Source organism: Mustela erminea, chromosome 7 (assembly GCF_009829155.1).
Source record: "Mustela erminea isolate mMusErm1 chromosome 7, mMusErm1.Pri, whole genome shotgun sequence".
Taxonomy (NCBI): Eukaryota; Metazoa; Chordata; class Mammalia; order Carnivora; family Mustelidae; genus Mustela; species Mustela erminea.
Window position 1 is genome coordinate 88,603,443 of NC_045620.1, and position 25,812 is coordinate 88,629,254.

The following is a 25,812-nucleotide window of genomic DNA, read 5'->3' on the forward strand; positions in this document are numbered from 1 at the left end:
AATTTAGAGAAGGCAAGAGCAAGCTTCTCCACATTCTGGTCATGGCGTACATTAACTCTAGGGGACCTAGAACATGCAGCCCCAGGGGAGGTCATCACAGGGACATGGATAAGTTTGTGAGGCCAAAGATGGAGTCAATTCTGTCCACACTCCTATTTTAGAGAGAGTGTTTTAAATTGTTTTCACTTGATTTGCCTAAATGTGTCCTAAGAGATTTGTGGGTTTTCAGTTTAGACATGTTATACATTCCAGTCAGGAAAGAAGCTATCAAACAGCCCCATTCTAGAAGAGGGTTCTTCCTTCCAAGCCAAAAACACACAGGGTTCTTCTGTTCCTCCTTCAAAGAGTGGCCTTTCAAGAAGTGTTAACCTAACAGAAGTCCTTTACCTCATAGAAGTCCTTTCTCAGCCTTCTCATAAATAAAATTCTCAGAATTGTTTAATACTCTCATTATGGTTTGACGTAGTAGACCTTCTTTCCCTTTTCTCAAAACATCATTTTTTCAGCCTTGAGGCAGATTTTTGTTGTGATCCTTGAGTCAAGCTATTAATTCAGTGATCCTCCATGGCATGAACATATGCTGTAATAGTACAATTATTACACAAGAAAAGGAAAACGTTAGAGAAATGATATTGTAAAAGTTCCAACTGTATGGCAAACCAGGATATGAAAATAGTGACTTCTTCCCCACCTCTGCTGCTTTAAGATCTTCTGTCATTGATAATCTGCAGCTTCACTATGTGTGTCAGTACGTATTTCATTTTATTTATCCCTCTTAGGAGTTATTGTGACTCTTGGATCTGAGAATTCCTAACTTTCTATAATTCTGGAAAATTCTGTCACTTATTTCTTCAAGTATTATCTATCCCAAATTATTTTATTTTGTGAAACTCCAGTTTAAATATATTTTAGGGGCACCTAGCTGGCTCAGTTTAGAGCCTGGGACTCTTGATATTGGGGTTGTGGGTTCAAGCCCAATGTTGAGGGCAGAGATTACTTAAAATCTTTTTTTAAATGTATTTTAGATTTCTCATTTTACTTTCCATGCTCTTTTCCTATATTCTATCTCTGCCTCTGTACTGTTCCAATGTACAGATTTCTTCATCTCTAATTTGGGCTAGTTAGTCCACTGAATTTTTAAATTTTAGCTGTTTTATTTTTAACTTCTAGAGACTTTATGAATTCCTTTTAAAATTCTACTAATGATTTGATAGTTACTTCTTCTTTGCTCGTATTTTTATTACAGCCTTTATTTCTAAAGACATATGAAAGGGGTGCCTGGGTGGCTTAGTGGATTAAGCCTCTGCCTTTGGTCATGATCTCAGGTCATGATCTCAGGGTCCTGGGATCCAGCCCAGGTCATCAGGTTCTCCGCTCAGCAGGGAGCCTGCTTCTCCCCTATTCTCTGCCTGCCTCTCTGCCTACTTGTGATCTCTGTCAAATAATAAAATAAAATCTTTAAAAAGACATATGAAATATAGTTATTATGTATTTAATATTTGATTACTATAATGGCTGAAGTCCTTGGAGGTCAAATTCTGCTGCTCTTTGTTTCTGTTGAATCCCTCCTGGGTCTTGGTTCTTCATGTGTTTGGGAGTTTTTGACTGTGAGCTCCTAATTTTAAACTGAGTTAATCTTTTTTTTTTTTTTAAAGATTTTTTATTTATTTATTTGACAGAGAGAGATCACAAGTAGGCAGAGAGGCAGGCAGAGAGAGAGGAGGAAGCAGGCTCCCCGCTGAGCAGAGAGCCCGATGCGGGACTCGATCCCAGGACCCTGAGACCATGACCTGAGCCGAAGGCAGTGGCTTAACCCACTGAGCCACCCAGGCGCCCTAAACTGAGTTAATCTTGAGGGGCCTGGATATGGGATACACTCTTCCGTAAAGGATTTGTGAGTATCGAAGCTACATACAGGATTCCTACCTACTGATAAAACAAAAAATCTAATCAAGAAAGGGACAGAGAATATGAACAATTATGTCAGAAAAGAAATACAATAGCCAATTATCATGGAAAAACTGATTTAACTTTACTTGGACTGGTGTAATACAATTAAAGAGATTATTTTACATGCATCACCTTGTTACAAAAATAAAAACGCAACAATCAGCAGCTGGTAAAGGTGAGGGGAAATAAGTACTTTCTGACATCACTGGTTAGAGTGTAAAATGGTACCAGTCTTTAGGAAGGCAAGTTAATATAATTTTTACAATTCATGTTTCTTTAACCTGTCCAATTTTTTTTAAAAAGATTTTATTTATTGGGTGCCTGGGTGGCTCAGTGGGTTAAGCCGCTGCCTTCAGCTCAGGTCATGATCTCAGGGTCCTGGGATCGAGTCCCGCATCGGGCTCTCTGCTCAGCAGGGAGCCTGCTTCCCTCTCTCTCTCTGCCTGCCTCTCTGTCTACTTGTGACCTCTCTCTGTCAAATAAATAAATAAAATCTTAAAAAAAAAAAGATTTTATTTATTTATTTGCCAGAGAAAGAGTGTGTGTGTGAGTACAAGTGGGGAAGCTGCAGGTGAGAAGCAGACTCCCCGCTGAGCAAGGAGCCCGATGTGGGATTCAATCCCAGGACCCTGGGATCCTGACCTGAGCTAAAGGCAGACTCTTAACCAACTGAGCCACCCAGGCATCCCCCAAACTTCAAATTCTATGTATCGTAGAGAAACACTATACACCTGTACAAAAACACATTATTTTAAAAATTTTTTAATTTTTTTATTTTTTATAAAGATATACAAAAACACATTCTTTAATGGTAGTTCCAACTTTTTATATAAAAAGGTGGTGAATCTTTCTGTTTTATACTTCCAGATGGTTGAATGGTAGGGTTTTTTTTTTCCGGTGGTCATTTAATTTTGTTATTTATTCGTATTTATTATATTGAGACATGTTGCTTTCTTAAACCCATCTCCTCCTTTTCGCCTTCCTTCTCTCTATAGCCAAATGAACAGGAAGCCAATCTGCACTAACTAAACTGTTCTCATCTCCCACTCCTTAACCCACTGTAGTCCACAATCTGCACCCACTACCTCACTGAAAATGCTCATTTTGAAGGTAAACCCAGTGTTGTTTTTCTTCCCCACACTTACATTTTTCCTTCCTGCAGTATTTGACACACTTGGCTACTATTATTTCCTTGAAGTTTTTCCACCTCAATTTCTGCAATGTCAAGGACCCCCTGTATTTCTCCCACCCATCAGGCAGCTCTTTCTCATTCTCCTTTGCAAGCTTCTCTGCCTCTGCCCCCTTAAACACTGATGACCTAAGAGTTTTTCTCACTTTAGCATCTCTGGGTGATTAGCATTTCACGGATTTCAAGCTACCACCTAAATGCTGATGACTCTCATCTCTATATTCAGCCTGGATTTCTCCTCTAAATTCTGTATCATTACTCACATGTCACACATGTCCAGGCTGCATGTTGAAGGCTGGAACTCATTAGCTCTCCTCCCCTGCCCTCTAACTAGCTTCTAGCCTTACTTGCCCTCCCAAACTGCACCTCTGCCTTTTCCCACCCCAGTAACTAGCCCCACCATCCACCTGCTCGCTCAAGACAAGAGCCTTGACTAAACACAAATTAGATCAATGGATCCCCTGGACCTTTAGGATAAAAAAAAGTTCAAATTACTTGGCTTGTCATAAAGAATTGGCCTTGATTTGATCTTTTAGTTTTAGCTTTTTTCACCTCACACCTAGTATTCTAGTTGGTATTACCATCAGCACATGGCAGAAAAGCCATTTAGTCAAAATCAGACTGTACAAGAAGTGTTTAATTGATTGATTAAACTTGACAAACATGTATGAGCAACTATTATTTTGCAGGTACTGGACATTCAGGGTATTAGAGAAAACAGCTGTCAGCTTGTGGTTTAGTGAAGAACACAAGTTTTAAAAAATAGGATCATACAAATAAATACACCAGTTGGCCCTTTTAAGCTGTGTGGAGCTACTTATATACAGATTTTTTTCATTACAGTATACTATTATGATTTTTTAAAAAGATTTTATTTATTTATTTGACAGATCACGAGTAGGCAGAGAGGCAGGCAGGCAGAAAGGAGGAAGCAGCCTCCCCGCTGAGCAGAGAGCCTGATGTGGGGCTCGATCCCAGAACCCTGAGATGATGATCTGAGCCGAAGGCAGTGGCTTTAACCCACTGAGCCACCCAGGCACCCCGATACTTTTATATTTAAAAAAAAAAAATTCAAGCAAGAGCAAGCATGTGTGGGGGGAGGGGCAGAGGGAGAGGGAGCAGCAGACTCTCTGCTAAGCAGGGAACCTGACGTGGGCCTTCATCCCAGGACTCCAGGATCATAAACTGAACTGAAGGCAGATGCTACCATCTGAATTACCCACATCTTTCCAATTAGGATTTTCTAAATAGCTTTTTCTCTAGCTTTCTCTATTCTAAGGATAGAGTTTAGGGGTGCCTGGGTGGCTCAGTCTGTTAAGCATCTGACTCTTGATTTCAACTCTGATATTGATCTCGGGGTAGGGAGTGTAAGCCCCATACTGGGATCCACACTGGGTGTGCAGCCTACTTAAAAAAAAAATACAGTATGTAGTATTTATGACATAGAAATTATGTGTTCATCAACTGTTTATGTTACTGGTTAAATTTTCCAATCAATAGTAAGCTAGTAAAAGTTAAGTTTTGGGGAAGTCAAAGGTCATACATAGATTTTCAACTGTGCACAGGGTTGGTGCTCATCTGTATTGTTCAAGGGTCAACTGTATTAATTAAAAATTATGACAAATGCTATAAAAAACTTCATTAAGATTTGAGAAGCTACTGATTTATGATTTAGATTGTTGGTAAAGAAATGCCTTTTAGAGGAGGAGACATTTAAGTAGAGACTTGAAGACAAACTAAGCAAAAGGCAGATAGTTGGCAAGGAGCCATGGGAATGATAGGAGTCTCAGTCCCCACCCCACCCTTCTTTTCCTTGTTTTGTCACACATCTTTTTTGCCAGTTGGCTCAATGTTAGGCTTTGTCAACAGAGGGCACTGGGGGAACAATGGAAGAGGATAATGATGGGAAAGCACTTCCTTTATGGTACTAATTCTCTTTTTATTCAGTGCCAGTGGATCAGTGTATGGGAGACCCACTGACACTCCCCTCAGGGGTCTCTGGGACCTGTCCCAGCCAGCTGCATCCTCAGACTACACTCCCCCCGACCCCCCACCCCCTTGCACTCTCACAGCTGCTTCCTTGGCAGCTTTGGCTACAGCAGCTTACAGATGTTTCTAGCAATGATATACAGAATACCAAATTAAATAATGCTTAGTTTAAATATACTCCTTGCACTGTTTGGGATTATGTTTTAATTTGCTGAATCTGGAGACCCTGGGCTGTTTTTCTACCCAATGGAGCATCGCTATAGACCAGCGTCAGCCTGTTCATGCTCTCTGGCAACAGTAGATGACTTCTATGGACCAGCTATGGCTCATGCCCTGTGGCATGTTTCTTTGCCAGGCTGCACATTCTGTGGTAACCAAGTTCCCTTGGAAGAAGTCAGAATCTCAGGGCTCTCCTAAACCCCTAGTTCCCTCCTTGTCCACTGTTTTTTAAGTAGTAGCTGCTTTCATTTTCACCTGCGACTTCTGGATCCCTTTAATGGTTGTTTTACCCCTTTTAATAGTTAACCACCCCTTACTATTTAGCAATTATTTATATTAAGATATCCTTTTTGGGGTGCCTGGGTGACTCAGTCAGTTAAGTGTCTGTCTTCAGCTCAGGTCATGATTCTCAGGTCCTGGGATAGAGCCCCATATCAGGCTCCCTGATCAGTGGGGAGTCTGCTTCTCCCTCTCCCTCCTGCTCCCCCTGCTCCTGTTCTCTCTCAAACAAATAAATAAAATCTGGGGGAAAAAAAGTCACATCCCAAGACAGATAATTCATTGTTGCCGGAGGAGGAGGTGAGAAAACTGGGCAGGGTTCCTCTCCTACATTCTCTTAACAGTTTCAAATACAAATAAATGGAAAGGATAACACAGCACTTGTGCCATACTCTTTAATCAAAAATATGAAATAGCAAAACTTACCTAGAGTTTCCCTCGAGAACACACAAGATAAATGTTCCCACAAAGCAGCTGCAAATAATACACCAACCATCCAATGTGAATTAAACATAACTAATGAAACAAATGCAACTAAGTAGTACAAGAATTCCTCATACCTGTCAGGATGGCAAAAATAAAAACAGAGGGAACAAGCAAGCGTTGGTGAGAAGGAGAGAAAAAGGAACCCTCGTGCTCTGCTGGTGGGAATGCAAGCAGTGCAGCCACTGTGGAAAACAGTTTGGAGGTTCCTCAAAAAATTAAATATAGAGGGGTGCCTGGGTGGCTCAGTGGGTTAAAGCCTCTGCCTTCAGCTCAGGTCATGATCTCAGGGTCCTGGGATCGAGCCCCGCATCGGGCTCTCTGCTCAGCAGGGACCCTGCTTTCCTCCTCTCTCTGCCTGCCTCTCTGCCTATTTGTGATCTCTGTCAAATAAATAAATAAAATCTTTAAAAAAAATTAAAAATAGAATTACCATAGATCCAGTAATCTCACTACTAAGTATTTCCCCAAAGGATATGTAAACATTAATTCAAAAAATATATATGCCCTCTTCCAATCTGTGGCAGCAGTCCAAGTACCCATTGACAGATGAATGGATGAAGATGTGGGGTTTACACACACACACACACACACACACACACACACACACACACACTATTACTTAGCCATGAAAAAGAATAAAATATTGCCACTTGCAACAACATGGATGGGTCTGGAATATAATCCTAAGTGAATTAAGTCAGAGACAAATGATTTGACTTGTATGTGATTTCACTTATATGTGGAATTTAAGAAAAAGAGACAAACCAAAAAACCAAACCCTAACTACAGAGAACAAACAAATGGTTGCCAAAGGGGAGGTGGGTGGGCTGATGAGTGAAATAGGTAAAAAGGATTGAGAGTAACTTACCTCGATGAGCGCTAATACATAGAACTGTTGAATCACTATACCATACACCTAAACTAACTCTACTGGAACTAAAATTAAACAATAACAACAACAAAAACCCCCCAAAACTCAGGGATGATACGTCCCTGAAGCAAAACAGAAATTGGTATTAACTTAGGAAACAGAAAGTGACAAAACTATTTCAGAAATGAAGACTAGAGGTGCGTTGGTGGCTCAGTCAGTTTAGCAGCCGACTCTTAGTTTCTGGTCGGGTCATGATCTCTCAGGGTCTGACATGGAGCTCCGCATCAGGCTCCACGCTAAGTGGGGAGTCTGCTTGTGGATTCCCTCTCTCCCTCTGCCTCTCCCCTCATTCATTATCTCTCAATCTCTAAAATAAGTAAGTCTTTTAAAAAATTACTAAATTATGGGACGCCTGGGTGGCTCAGTTGGTTAAGCAGCTGCCTTCAGCTCAGGTCATGATCCTAGCGTCCTGGGATCGAGTCCCGCATCGGGCTCCTTGCTTGGCAGGGAGCCTGCTTCTCCCTCTGCCTCTGCCTGCCATTCTGTCTGTGCTCGCTTGCTCTCCCTCTCTCTCTGACAAATAAATAAAATTAAAAAAAAAATTACTAAATTAAAAGAGCACAATGAGTCTGGAAATTATAGGAAGCATGTTACCAAACAAGAGATTAGAAATGAGAAAAGCAAACAAAAAGATAAAAAGAACTAAGAACAAATGTTAGAAACATATGATAGGCAGGGGAAATCCAACAATATTCTAAGCAGTGGAATACTACAAATTATTTACCAGTGTAATTCAGGGAAGCTTAAATCTTAGTACACGTACTCTGCCCAGGAAGGGAATATTTCTTTAACAGTAGGAAAAATTTCCCGACAATTGCCTCTTCTCACCTGCCCAATTTTCTTCCAACATCAAAGTCTTCTTAAATCCTCCACCCTACTGTAAAATGGCTCATTCTGTAATTATCTACATAGCCAAACTGTCAGATGATCAAGTTGAGCCCTCTGACCATTGATCTAGACTCACCGCCAAGTTGCTTCACAGCTGTTATCCATAGATCCATGTTGGATCCAATTCCTAGACACATTTTTTTATTTGCTCTCATTTTTATGGAGCTTATCTAGTAACTGAGAACCAATAAACTCAGGGAAGAGAATCTTTCAAGTTGCACATCCAAAAATTTTATTTTACGGTCACCCATGACAGTGCATGTGTGTGTATAAAAAATCATTGGATATATAATTCAAACTTTTGAAGGCACTACCCCATGGATCTCTAGTTTCTAGTGTTGCTGTTGAGTATTATTCTCAATCCTTCTGCTCTCTGGTAAATTTTATTCTCTTTATGTCTGGTGTCCTAAAGTCTCATGGTGATGTGCCTTCCTACGGGTCTTTAATATTTATTGTGCTAATTTAGTAAGAGCTTTTTTTCAATCTTTACACTCACAATTTTATCAAGAAATTTTATTTTCTAATAAATTTTAACCATTGCTTTATTTTCTCAGTTCTCTTCCTGGAACTCCTGTTGGCTGTATTTAAACCCCCTGAATTGATTCCTATTTATTTTCTCCCTCTACTTTTACTGATTTCTGTTCTAGAATATTTCCTTTTAACATTCTCACTAAATGTATTCATATTTTAATTTCTTCTGACATTTTATTAGTATCCTGTTCTAATTTTTAAAAAAAATTTTAAGGTTTTATTTATTTATTTGACAGAGAGAGCACGAGCAGGCAGAGCAGCAGGTAAAGAGAGAGGCTCCCCACTGAGCAGAGAGTTTGATGCTGGGCTCGATCCTTCGACCCTGGGATCATGACATGATCTGGACAGAGATGTTTACCAACTAGCTGAGCCCCTAGGCGCCCCTCCTGTTCTAATTTCTTAGAGTACCTTCTTTTATCTGAGAATACTACAGTTCTTAGAAGTTTTTTGGATTCCTGAGAATTGGCTTTTTGTTTACATCTTTCACAAACTTTTCCTCAATTTCTGGTGATATTTGTTGCAAGACTTTATTTATTTGAGAGAGAGAGACAGATTGAGAGTGAGCGCACAAACGGGGGGGAGTGGCAGGCAGAAGGAGAGGGAGAAGCAGGCTCCCTGACAAACAGAGAACCTGATGCAGGGCTCACTCCCAGGACCCTCTGATCATGACCTGAGCCAAAGGCAGGCGCTTAACCGACTGAGCCACCCAGGTGCCCAATTTCTGGTGATCTTTAGCTGTCTTTATTTAAACGTGAAGCGCTGAACACCTGTTTGGAAGACCTGTGTACATGGGCAGGGCTTACTTAAGATTGTCATTCTCAACTATAAGGGGATTGTTGCCCAGCTTGGGTTTTTTGGTGGGGACCCTCAAATGTCAGCATCTGTCTTTTCTTTCAAAGGTGGTTTATTTTTTCCATATAAGTATCCTCCAAATCCTAGAGCTGAACAAGGATAAGCAGCTAGGAATCTCATTTACTTAGCATTCATAAAATTGGACTTAATTCCTATTCTGAGCCCAGTAATCCTGAGTCAGATGCCCACTTTTTCTTTTTTTAGCTGAATTACTATTAGAACTTCAGCCACTTCCAACTTCAGAGGCCGTAATACAAAATCCTATTCAACCAAGACACATTCATATATGTTTTATTAAGGCTCCTAAATTAAAATGTGTTATTTTGGGGGCGCCTGGGTGGCTCAGTGGGTTGGGCCGCTGCCTTCGGCTCAGGTCATGATCTCAGGGTCCTGGGATCCAGTCCCGCATAGGGCTCTCTGCTCAGCAGGGAGCCTGCTTCCCTCTCTCTCTCTGCCTGCCTCTCCACCTACTTGTGATTTCTGTCAAATAAATAAATAAAATCTTTAAAAAAAAAAAAAGTGTTATTTTGAAATACGTTCTTCCAGTTCTAAACACAACAGTCAAAAAGCAGTCATAGGAAAAAATGGAAAAATCTCCTACAAAAAAATGATTTTGTTTTTAGAAATCATCTGTCATTGAAAGAGGTTTGTTAGCGGGGCGCCTGGGTGGCTCAGAAGGTTAGGCCTCTGCCTTCGCCTCAGGTCTCAGGGCCTTTGGGATCTAGCCCCACACAGGACTCTCTGCTCAGTGGGGAGCCTTTTTTCCTTCTCTCTCTGCCTACTTCTCTGCCTACTTATGATCTCTCTCTCTGTGTCAAATAAATAAATAAAATCTTAAAAAAATTTTTTTTTTTTTTTTTTTTTTTTAAAAAGAGAAATCACCCAAAAGTGGGGATTTGCGCTCACAACCCCAAGATCAAGTGTTGGATGTTTTCTACTAACTGAGCCAGCCAGGTGCCTCTAAAGGGTTTGCTTTTTATTTTTTTATTTTTTTATTTTTTTATTTTTTAAAGATTTTATTTATTTATTTGACAGACAGAGATCACAAGTAGGCAGAGAGGCAGGCAGAGAGAGAGAGAAGGAAGCAGGCTCCCTGCTGAGCAGAGAGCCCGATGCGGGACTCGATCCCAGGACCCCGAGATCATGACCCGAGCCGAAGGCAGCAGCTCAACCCACTGAGCCACCCAGGTGCCCCAAGGGTTTGCTTTTTAATTCCTACGAATACACTCTTCTAATTTAACCATAACCTCAAAGGCACCCCACAGTACTTAGTAAACCTAACTCTCTTAGTATATACAATCTAGTCCCTACTAACTGCCTTCTCAAATGTCAACTGAACTCTAACACACATAAAAAAGGAAAACGAGCAAGCATAGGGACAAAACAGGAGAATAAAACTACAATGTGGAACTCATCTTCGACAGGGAAATAGTACCAACAAGGAAAATGAGATCCTGGTTTCAAAATGAGTTAAATCTACAGAATGCCAATTCTTTTGTGGTATTAAATCATAATTGAATGCAAACCATGGTTTCGGAATAAAGTTAAAAAAAAAATTAACAAATACCTGAGTGAATATAATATGGTTAAACCAAAAAGAAAAATCTTTCACACACAATAATCACTGCAAGAAGATCCCACAGGTTATAGAAAACATAAAGGAACTTTAATATCCAAACAGGGCAAAGAATACTGAATTAACGACCCATTAAAGTGTGAATCACTTCAGGTTCTTTACAGTACCAGATAATATTATAGTAAAATCTGAATGCATATTGCAGAGAACGAAACCATTTTTAAAACTTTAATTTCCTGACCTGGTAGTAATACCAGTTTTATTTTTAGACTAAAAAAATCTTTAAATGATTTTAACACTATGAGTAAGATTTAAACCAAAGTTAGCAATGTTTCTGAAATGTCAATTTGTTCAGTAGTAACTTTTTGAGAAATACCACTTTCTTCTCAAAAAGTAGTTAATGTACACTTTAAGATTTGTGCAATAAGAAAATATACTGGCTAATAAAAAATGTTACTTGAGAAAGCCAAAATGAAAGAAAAACTATACTTTTGCTTAAATTACTTATGCCCAAATAATTTACCCTGCAGTCCATAGAATGTATAGGAAATAAAATATTTTTGAGTAAGAAAAATAATGAGGGTCCTAAAATAGAAACATAAACCAGAAGAATCTAAAAATAGCTTCCTGATATTTTATTTTTTGAGTATTTCATTTAAGCTGCTTCTGGTTGCATGCCCTGATCTGTAGACGTTAACAAGGAAATAAAATTCCCAAGTATTTAAAAAATTTACTCATCTTCCATAAAGCAACATTTAATGTATCAACAATTAAAAATACACAGTGACATAATGAAACATCAGTACAACTGCATAGAATTGAGCTCCAGAGAATTATACACTTATGAGCTGTCTTTCCTGGGCTCTGGTTTACATGAATATTGGCTTTAGAGACCAGTTTAATTTGCTCCTACCTGGAAGAGACAAGGCCAGGAAACTGAAGATTTCACAGGCCTTTTCTGCTGCTAAATGCTAGGAGCTCTCTGAAGGTCTTAAAAACAACAAACCATCCAAATAAGTATACTGGGGACTCTTCCCCTTTGTGAGTAAAGGAAGAAGAAAGTTTGTGACTTTCACTGAAAACAAAACAAAAATCTCCCACAACGTTTCTAAGAGACTCTGAAATGTACTAGAAATTTCAAAACTAGAACAATGCCATCAAAGATTAAACCTCTTAATGCTCGGAGCCACCCCAAAATAAAAAGATTGGGAACTCCAGGAAACAGGTACCAAAAGAATCAAAATAATGATTGCACTGAGGATTCTCCTCTTTGAAGGCTGTTTAAGGAGGTAGGATTTTAAGGTTTTTTTGTTTGTTTGTTTATCTTTTGGCCTCTGAACATTTAAAAAATGCTTTGCCCGGCTGGTCCTTCAGGCTAATTTTGAAGTTCACAATGAACTCCAAGCCTGATATAGGATATTCTACAGTTTCACAGCTGTCATTTGTACATATTAAAACTAAGTTGATTTACTCTTTTTGAGTAAATATAACTAGAAAATGGCAAATTAATATATTCCTTTACATACAACTTTGTGTCTCAAAATTCTTGAAAAACAAGAGCAGATGACTTTGTATTCAAAGACTACCAAAGTGTGTATTTGATATTCACATGCAAACAACTTAAAACCTTAGAAATCTCCTGTCAACTCTGCATGATTGATGCCTTTAAGAAGGAAATGACATACAAAGCTTGCTAACTGTGCAAAATATTAAATTGCTAAACATTTTACAGAATGAAACAATACATGTAAATGTAGAAGTTGACACATGAAATTAACATGGGCTCATAAAAACTTCTCACATTTCAGAGATTTTCTTAAGTAGCAAGTTTTTGTTTTTATATTTCCTGGTACACAGCAGAGTTTATCAGAGAAGATAAAAATCCTTTAAACAAATCCAAGAGGGAATTCTTGAGGCACCTTCTCATATAAAACACAAAATGAATGCAATTATCAATCCATCTGAGAAAAGTTTTCAATCTAAGTGAACATCATTTTTTCCCCATTTAAGTATATTTTACAGAAATTTAATAAGGCAAGACAAATTTGTGAAAAATGTAGTTACAAAAATGATGTAAACTAATAATTTATATTTTAAAACCCTGAAGGGAAACAGTGGAGATCGGACAGTTCAAACAATGCTTAAAAAAACAAAAACATAAACAAAAAACAAACCTAAAACAGAATTGTGCACAAGCTGAAGATTACAAAGAACTTCTAGACTTTGCACAGTTTTGGTTCTTCATTTTTTTTGACATCTTTATATTACATGTTTTAAATCATATCAGGAATGCAAACTAGAACTGCACACTACTTTAGTGGAAAAAAGTTCAACATTGTGCAATTTTCTGCCTCTTAATTTTAAAAAAGTGGCAGCAATCCCTGCATTTGTATTTGAAACAAGGATCTGAGAAACTTTATCAAAAAAGGTAATGAAGGCAAAAATTGGCAGACATCCAGCATCTTGTTTCTTTTTAAAACAATGTGGATGATAAGTAATTTCATGATTAAAAAATGAATCTTTTAAATAAATACATTGTATCTGACATTTGCACTGACTGATTTGATAAATCTTTAAGTAAACACGGCTTTACTACACTCCCTGTAGCCTCAAGCCACTGGCTTTAGATTATGGAGTCCTTTTTCACTGGGTTTCATACCCTGCCACTCGGTACCCTGCAGGCTGATTAGGCAACATGCTGCCATTCTGTCCTGGAGGTGGCTGCACTCCATAATTTGGTCCCATCCACGGTGCGGAAGACTGTGTCTGACTGGTAGAAAATGTGAAAGAAGCAGAGAGGAGGGGAAATCCACTGGTTAAAATAAAATGTAATGCCAAGGAAAAAATAACATATACATGGAAAAAATACTTCTACTTAAGCCCAAATATGAGAATAACGGTTATGCCAGGGAAAGCAAAGGCAAAAGTTTTTTTCTCTTAAAAACAAGCATGCTCATAGGTTTAATTTGTGCAGTTTGATTTTGTTAGTTTAATACAGCTAAAAAAAATAAAAATACCCTTTACATTTATCCCCTTTGAATTCAGAAAAAAAGTCATTTCTGACCTCAGAAAGGAAAACTGTGCATCTGGGTTAGACATACACTGAAAAAGTCACTACCTGTAAGAAACTTGATCATTTGGCACAATAGAGACTACCACATACATTACTCAAAGAAAAAATTAAAACAATTATTAGCATATGAAAGCTCATAATATTTTTCAACATTACAAATATAAGGTTCTTTTATTTTTTTATTTTTTTTTTTAAAGATTTTTATTTATTTGATAGAGAGATCACAAGTAGGCAGAGAGGCAGGCAGAGAGAGAGGACGAAGCAGGCTCCCTGCTGAGCAGAGAGCCCCATGCGGGGCTTGATCCCAGAACCCTGAGATCATGACCTGAGCCAAAGGCAGAGGCCCAACCCACCGAGCCACCCAGGCGCCCCAATTTTTTTAAAGATTTTATTTTTAAGTAAACTCTACATCCAATATGGGGTGTAAACTTACAATGCCAAAGTCAAGATTCTCATGCTCTAATGGCTAAGCCAGCCAGGCAGCCCACAAATATAAAATTATTTTAAAATAAAAGCTACAAAGTATTTTTAGTTTCTTTTTCAAAAATTTGTTTCATAATTCAAGGTGTAAAAAGAAGTGTCCATATAACAATGTGTGAAGAAACCCTATATCGCACAAAGTAAAAAGCATAAAGAATAAAACACTAGCATCAAAATAACTGTATCCAAGAATGACTAAATGATCGGTAGTCATGTAAAAAGCTTAGCAGTTATTAAGCTCTTATTTTTTTACCTAAATATTAGTTGATTCATTACTAAGTATTACAAAAATTCTTTTAATACTGGTTATGCCTCAGAGCAGCACATTTCCAGATAAATTTTTAAAGAAATACACTTAAAACTATGTATTAAAAATAGTTCTAAACTAAGTCCTTCAAAGGCTAAAACTTGCTTTACAGAGGACCACATTACCTACTAATGATTTAAAGTCTCTTCCTAAGCTCTTTTTTCAAAGCTAATAAAAAGGGAAAAAAGAAAATATGCTTACTTAAATCCCTGCTGATTCCATGCTTGGCCATACATTCCATATGCAGGTACCTGCCAACCATTAGGCATATACTGGCCAATTTGTTGTGCATTTCCATACCACTGGCCCCACTGGCCATAAGCTTGTGGATATCCAATTTGATTCTGCTATTAAGTAAAATTGTAACAAGTAATTTAGTTATTATTTGAAGTTACATGTACACATACAGTACCACAAATGTACCACAATTTGTGATGTGTCACAAATATATAGGGATAACACATTAGGCCATCACTGCAATTAAAATAAAAGGATAAACAAGAGTTTATAAGATGAGTTAAAAAAAAAAAAAAAAGACAGTGAGGTTATACTACTGTAACTCCATATGATGCTCTAAATGGCACACTCTTTGTAAGGTAGTAGGTAATCTCCCAGTAATAAATATCAAACTCAGTACAACGTTTAAGTGTTTTATAAATTAAAACTAGATAGGGAAGACAGAAAAGGATTACTTATTCCTATATTTAGTTTACCTAAGAAAGTTATATAGCCTATATAATTTGGGAGTTTCTAATTCCTATCTTGATGCTCCACTTAGTTTCTTCGCAGAAAACTTATTTTTTTTTAAAGAGAGAGTACAAGAGCATGCAAGACAGAGGATATTAAGCAGGCTCCATGTCCAGCATGGAGCTGACCCAAGGCTCGATTTCGCAACCCTGAGATCATGACCTGAACCAAAACCAAAAGTCAGATGCTTAACTCACTGAACCACCTGAGGCGCCCCTTCACAGAAATCTTTATGGGATCACGTTTGAACCACTAAAGCTGCCGGGAAAAACAAAAGCAGCAAAATCTAGAAAAAATGCCAAGGCTCTTAATATCTTTATAGCTTTTGTTTCAACTGAGTCAAACACGTTTGTGAGTTCTCCAAATAGTATGTGAATAAATCTACCAAGTATTAAGAAAAAAGCCTGAATACCCCATTAGGTATACATTAGAACTATAATACATGTAGGAAGAGCCCTTATGTATTATCATTTTAGCTAGAAACTATTAACAAGTATTACCAATAATTTCATTTTAAAATAATCTAACATTAGCCCAGCAATTACTGTCCAAAGTAAAGAACCCTCTCACCTGTTGCACAGGATTTATCATATCAAGAGTTTCTTTCCCCCAATAGCATTTCACCACATGACCTTCGATGGTAGTTCCATTAACAGAAACGATTGCATGTGCTGCACTTTCATGGGAATTGAACCTATTGAAAAGAATATTAAGAATCAGCAATATAAACTGTTTAAAGTACTTATAAATAAAACCTATTCTTAAAAATCAAGCTGAGCCTGAAGTAAAATAGGCACTTCACATGAAGAGTAACATGGTGTACTTTCTTCCATATTATTTCCCAAAAAATCTTCTAGCTCTGAAAAAATGTCCTCTAATAGAGAATGTTTTATTGATCTTGTGGTTACAAGGAGGGAGCCACCAAAACACAGTGGTAAATGTTGCTAAATGCTAGAGAAATTTCTATTTCTTTACAATCAAGTTTAAATTTTTAAGAAAACTACTAGGTGAAATATTCAACATGATTTCTAGGGAAAGTTTTTTTTAAAAAAGCACCCATACCGAACAAATGAATATCCTTTATCTGGAAAGACTCGAATTTCCATTATTTGTCCAAATGGTGAAAAAGTCTGACGCATTAGTTGTTCTGTTAGACAAAAACAAAAACAAAAACAAACCATACCAAGATATATAAAATCCTACAGACATTAAGCTTTTCATTTAAAAAATAAACCTCAAAATGCCACACAGGTAAGACTCCCATATACCTGTCAGCCCAGAAGTGACACCTCCACAGTATACAGTACAGTTGCTCGGACTAGACTGATTTACAACTTCATCATATGATAGCTGTTTGGTGTTTGCTGGGGAGGGAAAAGTTTAATATTTTAAATTCATTAAATAATGAATTTATCAGAAAGAGAAAAGCAGCCATCAACTACACTACTGTAATGATAATTTTTACCTTTACCAAAATGCTTACATAATACATAATACATTTGAGGATTAAATCTCCCCCAAGAATATCTAAAAAATTACTCAATATTCTCTATTTAATAGGAGACTTGACATTAGAGACAATATCATTTATTACTTAAAATTACAAAAATGAAAACTAAGTACATTTTCAACAGTAGTCTTGATTTGCTTCTCATCTATTTCTGCTAAGTCTCCGGGAACAGCTCTAACATTTAAAATCTAGTGTATTTTTCTCCAAAATTCCACATTTCCTTTTCTTCTCCAATACACCTACACTCATATGTACTCTTTGGAGCTGGAGGCTTTCGGGTTGCCCAGTTAGTTCTGATTTGTCTTCCACCAAGCCATTGGCCACCCATCTGTTGAATGGCGTTTTCGGCATCCTGTTCCACACAACATTAGAAATGACAAAGACGCTACCATTAGTTGATGTTGAAAGACTATTCGCAGTAGAGAAAATTCAGCTGCTTTTCACAAATGTCTACTAAATGAAAATGCTTTATAAAATATACAATATACAATGTGCTTCCTAAAGTGCAATGATGTTTTAAAATTATCTTTCTTTTATTTGGATATCAGACTTCAGGAATGTTAACTACCTGAAAAAGTTAAGAGCTCCAGAGCCCTTATGAGATAGCTGTTATAAAGTTCATGTAATAATCACTCTATTATGCAGTCAAATGCTCTTCCACTGAGCTATACCCCCTAATCACTCTATTATGGATGAAAACCTCACTTTACACAATCCAACAAACTTGTAACAGTATTTGGTTTCTCATTCATCCAACAAGTAAACACCAAACAGCTGTAATGTTCTACCAGCAGATTAAGTGTTAGGGATTCACTGGTTAATGAGATAGACATGGTCTCTGCTGCCACAGAACTGACATTCTTTTGGGGCCACAAACTTATTACAAATTGTGGTAAATGCCATGACAGAAGCAAAAGGATTAGGGTGCCTGCGTGGTTCAGCTGGTTGTCTGCCTTCAGCTCAGTTTACAATCCCAGGGTCCTAGATGGAGCCCTGTGTCAGGCTCTCTGCAAGGAGCCTGCTTCTCTCTCTGCCTGCCAATCCCCCTGCTTGTGGACTCTCTCTAATACATTAAAAACAAACAAACAAACAAACAAAAACCTTTTAAAATTAAACACAAAAGGATGACCTAGAGAATATGGGCTTTGGGATCTATTTCAGACAGCATGATTAAAGAAGGTCTCTCTAAAATCTATCATTTAGTTGAAACTGAGAGGAACAGGAGGTAGCTAAGTAGAAACTCCAGGGAATAAAGCCCTGGTGGAAAAAAAGCTCTGTAAAGTGTGTTCTTGCAGGAAAGTTTGGTACGTATCTGAAAAAAACATACTGGGGCACCTGCATGGCTCAGTCGGTTAAGGGTCTGCCTTCAGCTCAGGTAGAGAACCTGGAGTCCCAGAATCAAGCCCTGTGTTGGGTTCCCTGCTCCATGGAAGCCTGCTTCCCTCTGCCCCTCACCCTGCTCTTGCAAACACTCTCTCTCAAATAAATATATAAAATCTTAAACAAGAAAAAAAAAAAAAAGGCATGTTAAAGACCACTAGTTTCAGTGGATCTAGTGAGCTAAAAAGGGTGCCAGAGGAAAAAACTAAAGATTTTAAGTAAGAAATTGTCATGATCTGATTTATGTTTTAACAAGGCCATTCTTAGCACTAGGAAGAGAACAGTTTAGGGAGATGGGTAGTAAGAGGAAAAGGACACTCTGAGACTAAAGCAATACACAAAGAAGTGGATATAACTTACAGGAAGATTCAAAAGAATTCTGATTATAAGTAAAATAAGAGGAAATCAAAGATAATTCCTACAATGCTTCTGGGGCAGTAGGGAGGATAGTGTTAGTTAGCATTTAATGAAATGTGAAACCTAGGAGGGAAGAGGAAAACAGGTATGAGGAAGAAACAAAGTACTCCATTTAAGACACGTTAAATTTGAGACATCCATAAAACATCTAAATGAAAGACACTTGTTAATTAGTATGGAGCACAAAGAAGTAAAATGAATTGGACATATGGAATTCAGAGTCATGAAGAAAGACTAGGGAGAAAAGAAGGCATCCTGGGACAGACCCTTGTAAAAAAGCAAAATCTGAAAACTAGGTAAAAGAAAAATTCCTGGTGAAGGTGCCGAAGAAGTTCCCAGTGATGAAGGAAGAAATCCACAAAAGTGTACTGTTCCAGAGCCAAAGAAGTAGAAATCTAGTAGTAAACCTGAAAAGAGTAGTGCTGGTGGGCGCCTGGGTGGCTCAGTGGGTTAAGCCTCTGCCTTCAGCTCAGGTATCTCAGGGTCCTGCGATGGAGCCCTGCATAGGGCTCTCTGCTCGGTGGGGAGCCTGCTTCCCCCTCTTTCTCTCTGCCTGCCTCTCTGCCTACTTGTGATCTCTCTGTCAAATAAATAAAATCTTCAAAAAAAAAAAAAAAAAAAAAAGAGTAGTGTTGGTAAAGAGTGAGAACAAAAGCCAGCTTACAGTGAACTGAAAAGTAAATGAGGTACAATTCTAATTTGTGCGTATGTGGGCTTGACCTAGAAAGAACAAACAGGCAAATTCAAGGCTAAAGGCCAGTCTTAAGACACATAAAAAGGAAATGCAAATTCTTACAAAGAAACCAACATTGTCTACCATACTTACCAGTTCAAATTCCAGGACATATTTATTGTTGGGGGTTGAACAGTGTCCCTTAAATTGAAATAAAGTCCTAACTACCACTTGCCCCCAACTGTGAATGTGATCCTAATTGGAAATAGGATCTTTATAGATGTATTAGTTAAGATCACTCTAGCGATGCCTGGGTGGCACAGTCGGTTGAGTGTTCAATTCGGTTTTGGGTCAGGTTGTGATCACATGGGATATGGGATCAAGCCCTGAAACTTTGGGCTCCATGCTCAGCAGGGAATTTGCGTCAGGATTTTCTCTCTGTCCCTAACCTCACTCATAAATGCTCTAAAATAAATAAAATCTTGGGGCACCTAGGTGGCTCAGTTGGTTAAGTGTCTACCTTTGGCTTAAGTCATGGTCCCAGGGTCCTGAGATAGAGCCCCACAGTGGAATCCCTGCTCAGAGGGGAGTCTGCTTCTCCATCTCCCTCAGCACCTCCCCACCCCACTCATGCTCTCATCTCTCAAATAAATAAATAAAATCTTTACTGTGATTTCACTCATATGCGGAATCTTTTTTTTGTATTAACATATAATGCATTATTTGTTTCAGGAGTACAGGTCTGTGATTATCAGTCTTATACAAGTCATAGCACTCACCATAGCACATACCCTCCCAGTGTCCATTACCCAGCCACCCCATCCCTCCCACTACCCCTCCACGCAAGCAATAAATAAAATCTTTAAATAAGGGGCACCTAGGTAGCTCAGTGGGTTAAGCCTCTGCCTTTGGCTCAGGTCATGATCTCAGGGTCCTGGGATCGAGCCCCACATCAGGCACTCTGCTCACCAGAAAGTCTGCTTCCCCCCTCTCTCTGCCTGCCCCTCTGCCTACTTGTGATCTCTGTCAGATAAATACATAAAATCTTTTTTAAAGAAAAAGGTGAGATCATCCTGGATTAGGAAAATCCAGTATGAATGATGACCTTGTAAGAAGAGAAGACAATGTGGACACACAAAGCAAGAAGGCCATGTGAAAACAAGGGCAGAAACCAGAATGATGTAGCTACAAGCCAAGGATAGCAAGGATACCAATGATTGTTGACAACGGTCAGAAAGTACAAAGGGAGAGTTCTCCAGAGCCTTGAGAGGAAGCACGGCCACGATGACAACCTTGATTCTGGACTTCTACCTCTAGAACTTTGAGAGAACAAATTTCTCTTGTTTTAAGTCATTCGGCTTATGGTACTATAATATAGCAGCCCTAGGAAACTAATCAACTATTGATAAAAGAGGGGGAAAATTTTGTATAGGGTGTGTGTGTGTATGGTTGTGAATAGGAGATGAAGAAGTGGAAGCACATGGACAAACATTTTGAGAAGTCTGATTATGAATTACGGCAGAGAAATGCAGAGATACGTAGGAAAGGGATACAGGGTCAAGTCTGTGTGTGTGTTTTTTGTTGTTGTTGTTGTTTTTTATTTTTATTTTTTTATTTTTTAAAGATTTTATTTATTTATTTGACAGACAGAGATCACAAGTAGGCAGAGAGGCAGGCAGAGAGAGAGAGAGAGAGAGGAGGAAGCAGGCTCCCTGCTGAGCAGAGAGCCCGATGTGGGACTCGATCCCAGGACCCCGAGATCATGACCTGAGCCGAAGGCAGCGGCTTAACCCACTGAGCCAGCCAGGCGCCCCTGTTGTTGTTTTTTAAAGAAAGCCTCCATGCCCAATATGGGGCTTGAGCTCACAACCCTGAGATCAAGAGTCACCTCCTCTACCAATCAGCCAGGTACCCCAAGCATGGTTTGATTAATACATACTAGAAATATGTTTTTTCTTTTCTTTTCTTTTTTTAAAAAAAGATTTTATTTATTTATTTGACAGACCGAGATCACAAGTAGGCAGAGAGGCAGGCAGCTGAAGGCAGGGCTTTAATCCACTGAGCCACCCAGGTGTCCCGAAACACGTTTTCTCGTTCACACGAATGATCCAGTGGAGAGGGAAAAACCGATGACACAGGGCAAGAGAACACTAAAGAACATATTAGTCAATTCTATTTATAGAAAGAAAATTTTCAAAACAGAAAAATCTACAGTAGTAGTAGTAGATTAATAACAGTAGATATAGGAACGCCTGGGTGGCTCAGTTGGTTAAGCAGCTGCCTTCAGCTCAGGTCATGATCCCAGCATCCTGGGATTGAGTCCCGCATCGGGTTCCTTGCTCAGCGGGGAGCCTGCTTCTCCCTCTGCCTCTGCCTGCCTGTGCTTGCTTTCTCGCTCTCCCTCTGACAAATAAATAAATAAAATCTTTAAAAAAAAAAAAAAACAGTAGATATAGTAGTAGATTGATAGTTGCTCAGGGCAGGGATGCCTGGGTGGCTCAGGCAGTTGTGTCCAACTCTTGATTTTGGCTCAGGTCATGATCTCAGGATCATGAGGTCAAGCCCTGTGTGGGGCTCCACACTGGGCATGGAGCCTGTTTAAGATTCTCTCTCTCCAGGGCACGTGGGTGGCTCAGGTTATGATCTCAGGGTCCTGGGATTGAGCCCCACTTTGGGCTCTCTGCTTGGCGGGGAGCCTGCTTCCCCACTCTCTGCCTGCTTGTGATCTGTCAAATAAATGGATAAAAATCTTAAAAAAAAAAAAAATTCTCTATCTCCCTCCCTAGCCTTCCCTTCAACAACAACAACAACAACAACAAAAAGGCTGCTCAGGGTTGAAGAAGAGGGTAATAGAAAGAAAAGGACAGTGACTGCCAAAGAGTATGTATCTTTTTGGGGTGATAAAAGTATTATAAAATTGGGATAGTTGTAAACATTCTAATTTATAAATTCAACTCCCTAAGAGCTGAATCTTTTTTTTTAAGATTATATTTATTTATTTGACAGACAGAGATCACAAGTAGGCAGAGAGAGGAGAAAGCAGGCTCCCTGCTGAGCAGAGAGCCTGATGTGGGGCTCAATCCCAGGACCCTGAGATCATGACCTAACCCAAAGGCAGAGGCTTCAACCCACTGAGCCACCAAGGCACCCATTATAAACATTCTAAAAACAACTTAATTGTACACATAAACAAGGAGATTTTATGGTATGTGAATTTTATCTCAATAAATGTATAGTAGGGAAAAAATATAAGAATAAGCATAGGAACAAGGTCCTTGAAAAGGCAAGAAAAGTTAAGATCCCAGTTTTAAGTACTTTGGCCTCCACAGGAAGCACACTTCTACTGTAACAGAAGAGGAAGGTGGATGATTTCTATGTAGATTTGGTGGTTCAAAGCTGAGGGAATTCCTGTATAGCTTCTGTTTTCTCACTAAAGCATTAATCTTGTCATCTTTGGGGTGATGCTGTAGAAAAGAGGAATACTGAGGAGATAGGAGGGGGCATGAAACAGCTGTAACAAAGAATGGGAACTCAAATTTACACTAAAGAAACAGGTTTGCGAAGATAGTACCATGCACTCATTTACCATGTGTCATCATTAAATTAGAAACAAAACCAACTGACTCAGTTTTTCTTTAGCAGAATTTTGTTACTTGAGTAAGCAGAAAAGCTATGTTCCACCAGTACTGGAATTTGCCCATAGCATGCTTGACATGGCAAGAGAGGCAAGAGAGTTGAGAGTAGCCACAAGTAGGGCTGGGGCACTTCAGCATACCAGAATGCTGCCAATCACATAAAACATTATAGATGCTGAAATGTGAACTGAGGACATTAAAGTACTTTCTCCAAGTTACCCTACCACAGGATGGCTATTAGGATTCAAATCCATCTCTGGCTGACTCCAGAGGCCATACACAATCATGCTTTGCCGACTCTATGCATTAGTGATTTCTATATAGCAGGGACCTATATGCCATAATCTCAAATGGAAAAAATTAGTTCCTAGTCCACAGAAGCCTATTTCCCCAACATAACACAAATCATTAGAATCCTATGTATCAATCCTCCAAGGAACTCACACTAACTACGGCTATCACCCCATTGCATGAAGTATTTTTCTACTTTTCCTAAATTTTATGCTATGATTAACAGTAAAGCTTTCGCAACCAGTAATATTGTCGATTTTTATTTTCTCATTTCACAGGAAATAAAACCCTTATAATTGGTAGATGGGATATGTACATGACAGAGCTTTTATCTTTTCACCTCTCAAAATCCTTAACCACTTCAAAGTTTTCTTCTAATATTCTAATACACGGAATTTTTTTCATTCACTTCCTGAAAGGATGAAAACTATACTGCACGACACTTTTTTTTTTTTTTAATACAGATTTTACTTATGTATTTGAGAGAAGGAGAGAGAAAGCAAGAGCAAGGGGAGGGAGAAGCAGACTCCCCACTGAGCAGGGAGCCAGATTTGACTTGATCCCAGGACCTGGAGATCATGACCTGAGTCAAACACAGATGTTAACCAACTAAGCCACCCAGGTGCCCCTGTACAACACATTTTTTCTTTAATTTTTAAAAAAGATTTTATTTATTTGAGGGAGAGAGAGAGAGAGAGAGAGCACGAGCGCACGCGTGCATGAGAGGGGAGAAGGTCAGAGGGATAAGCAGACTCCCCGCAGAGCTGGGAGCCGGATATGGGACTTGATCACTAGGGCTCTGGGATCATGACCTGAGCCAAATGCAGTCACTTAACTAACTGAGCCACCCAGGCATTCCCACCCCTAAGGTATTCTTACACAGAAAGTACAGCAGTGTTTCTGTAATGTATCTTCGGCAAATGTCAGTCCTAACAGAAGCAACACGATAAAATCTAAGGTTAATGAAAACTTAGTGTATACTCCAGTGCATATATATTCGTCCATCATTTACCCCTGTATTTTTGAAGTCTGATATCTCTGGCATTTAACTGTTTTGAACCTTGAGTTATCACACTAAAAGAGGTAAATCATTTATTTGTATTTATAATACATTTACAAGGTTCAAACTTCAAGCAGTACAATACTGTGATAAGCTTCCCACTCTGATCCCCATCTGCCTCTCACTTCCAACCCCCAAAGAGGAAAACTGTACAGCGAGTTTTTTGTTTATACCTGTGAGGGGAATACATATACCTAAAAAATACACACTTCCCTTTTTTACACAAATGAGGCTTTCACTTAATTTACCACAGAAGTATTTCTATAATCAGTATGTACAGAGATTCCTTTTATTGTTCTGTAAGTACTGGCTATAGTAAGATTTCCATGGTGTATATATATATTTTTTAAAACAGCAGGACATGATTACATTGTACGGAGGACATGCCAAAGATTTTATCCAGCTGATATACAGGGGATGAGGCTTTTCCTTCTGTGTATATCCTACTCTCACCTCTCATTTGACAAACTGAACTATCCTTCCTTTTCTCCACAAAACCCAGAAATTTCAAGTCCACGTAAATGTGTTTAAGAAATGATTGTTAAATGAAAGAAACGAGAAGACATTTTCAAATACATTAGTATATAATTTCTAAAAAGTCCCCACCCACTGGAGCATTTTACTGTTTGGGTTTTTTTTTTTTTAAGTTTTTTTTCTTAATTTTTTTAGTAATCTCTGTACCCTATATGGGACTCAAACTCAGGACCCTGAGGTCAAAAGTCTCATGTTCTACTGATTGAGCCAGCTAAGCATCCTATCAGTTACTTTCTTTTGCAGGTAAAAAAAATATATATATTTTCAGGTAATAAGATTTTATATTTTAAAAATTCACAAGCACCAATGGAAAATTACTATGAATAAGAGAATTTAGTAAAACAGCATATTAATAATCAATAGCTATATTCATATATATGAAGCAAATAGAAAACATTTTAAATTACCATGAGAATATAAACAGATCATGAATTAAATAAATAAATGAGATTTTCAATATCTACCTTTGGCTGATAATTTAAACATCTTGACTTTCTATATTCTGTAAACATTTTATCAGTACTTTGCATGTATCAGGTGCTAAATAAATGCTGAAGAAATGACCAAATGGGAAAAAAAAAAGATATCCTCTTGCGAAGGTGTTAATTATCAGTAAAATGAGCAAGTGGCAGATCAAAGATAATTATCAAAACAAAATGCGTATCTTTAGCCTTTGATATTAGCACCACACATGCACTTTTTAACTGAGCTCACCCATTTGTTGAAAAAGGAGACAAAGCCATATCCTTTAGACTTTCCTGTTGCCATGTCTTTTACCACTCGGGCATCTCTGAAATCAGAAATAATCAGAAGTT

At 38.4% G+C, this 25,812-nt stretch overlaps 1 protein-coding gene across 14 annotated transcripts in view; it reads right to left on the bottom strand.

Moving 5' to 3' along the window:
- Nucleotides 1-10,958: 10,958 nt before the first annotated feature.
- The window catches only part of TIA1 (TIA1 cytotoxic granule associated RNA binding protein), a 34,874-nt gene continuing 20,020 nt past the window's right edge, over nt 10,959-25,812 (bottom strand). For 9 of the 14 annotated variants that reach the window (XM_032352375.1, XM_032352369.1, XM_032352368.1 and 6 more), the window contains 7 exons: nt 25,712-25,787; nt 17,251-17,359; nt 16,766-16,861; nt 16,560-16,644; nt 16,068-16,191; nt 14,952-15,097; nt 10,959-13,660 (listed from right to left, as the gene is read on the bottom strand). In XM_032352375.1, the coding sequence (XP_032208266.1) occupies nt 13,534-13,660; nt 14,952-15,097; nt 16,068-16,191; nt 16,560-16,644; nt 16,766-16,861; nt 17,251-17,359; nt 25,712-25,787 (763 nt within the window). In that variant the 3' untranslated portion in view covers nt 10,959-13,533. Of the gene's footprint in view, nt 13,661-14,951; nt 15,098-16,067; nt 16,192-16,559; nt 16,645-16,765; nt 16,862-17,120; nt 17,360-25,711; nt 25,788-25,812 lie in introns of those variants that run through there. The other 5 variants (XM_032352372.1, XM_032352365.1, XM_032352367.1 and 2 more) reach the window with 3 other exon arrangements.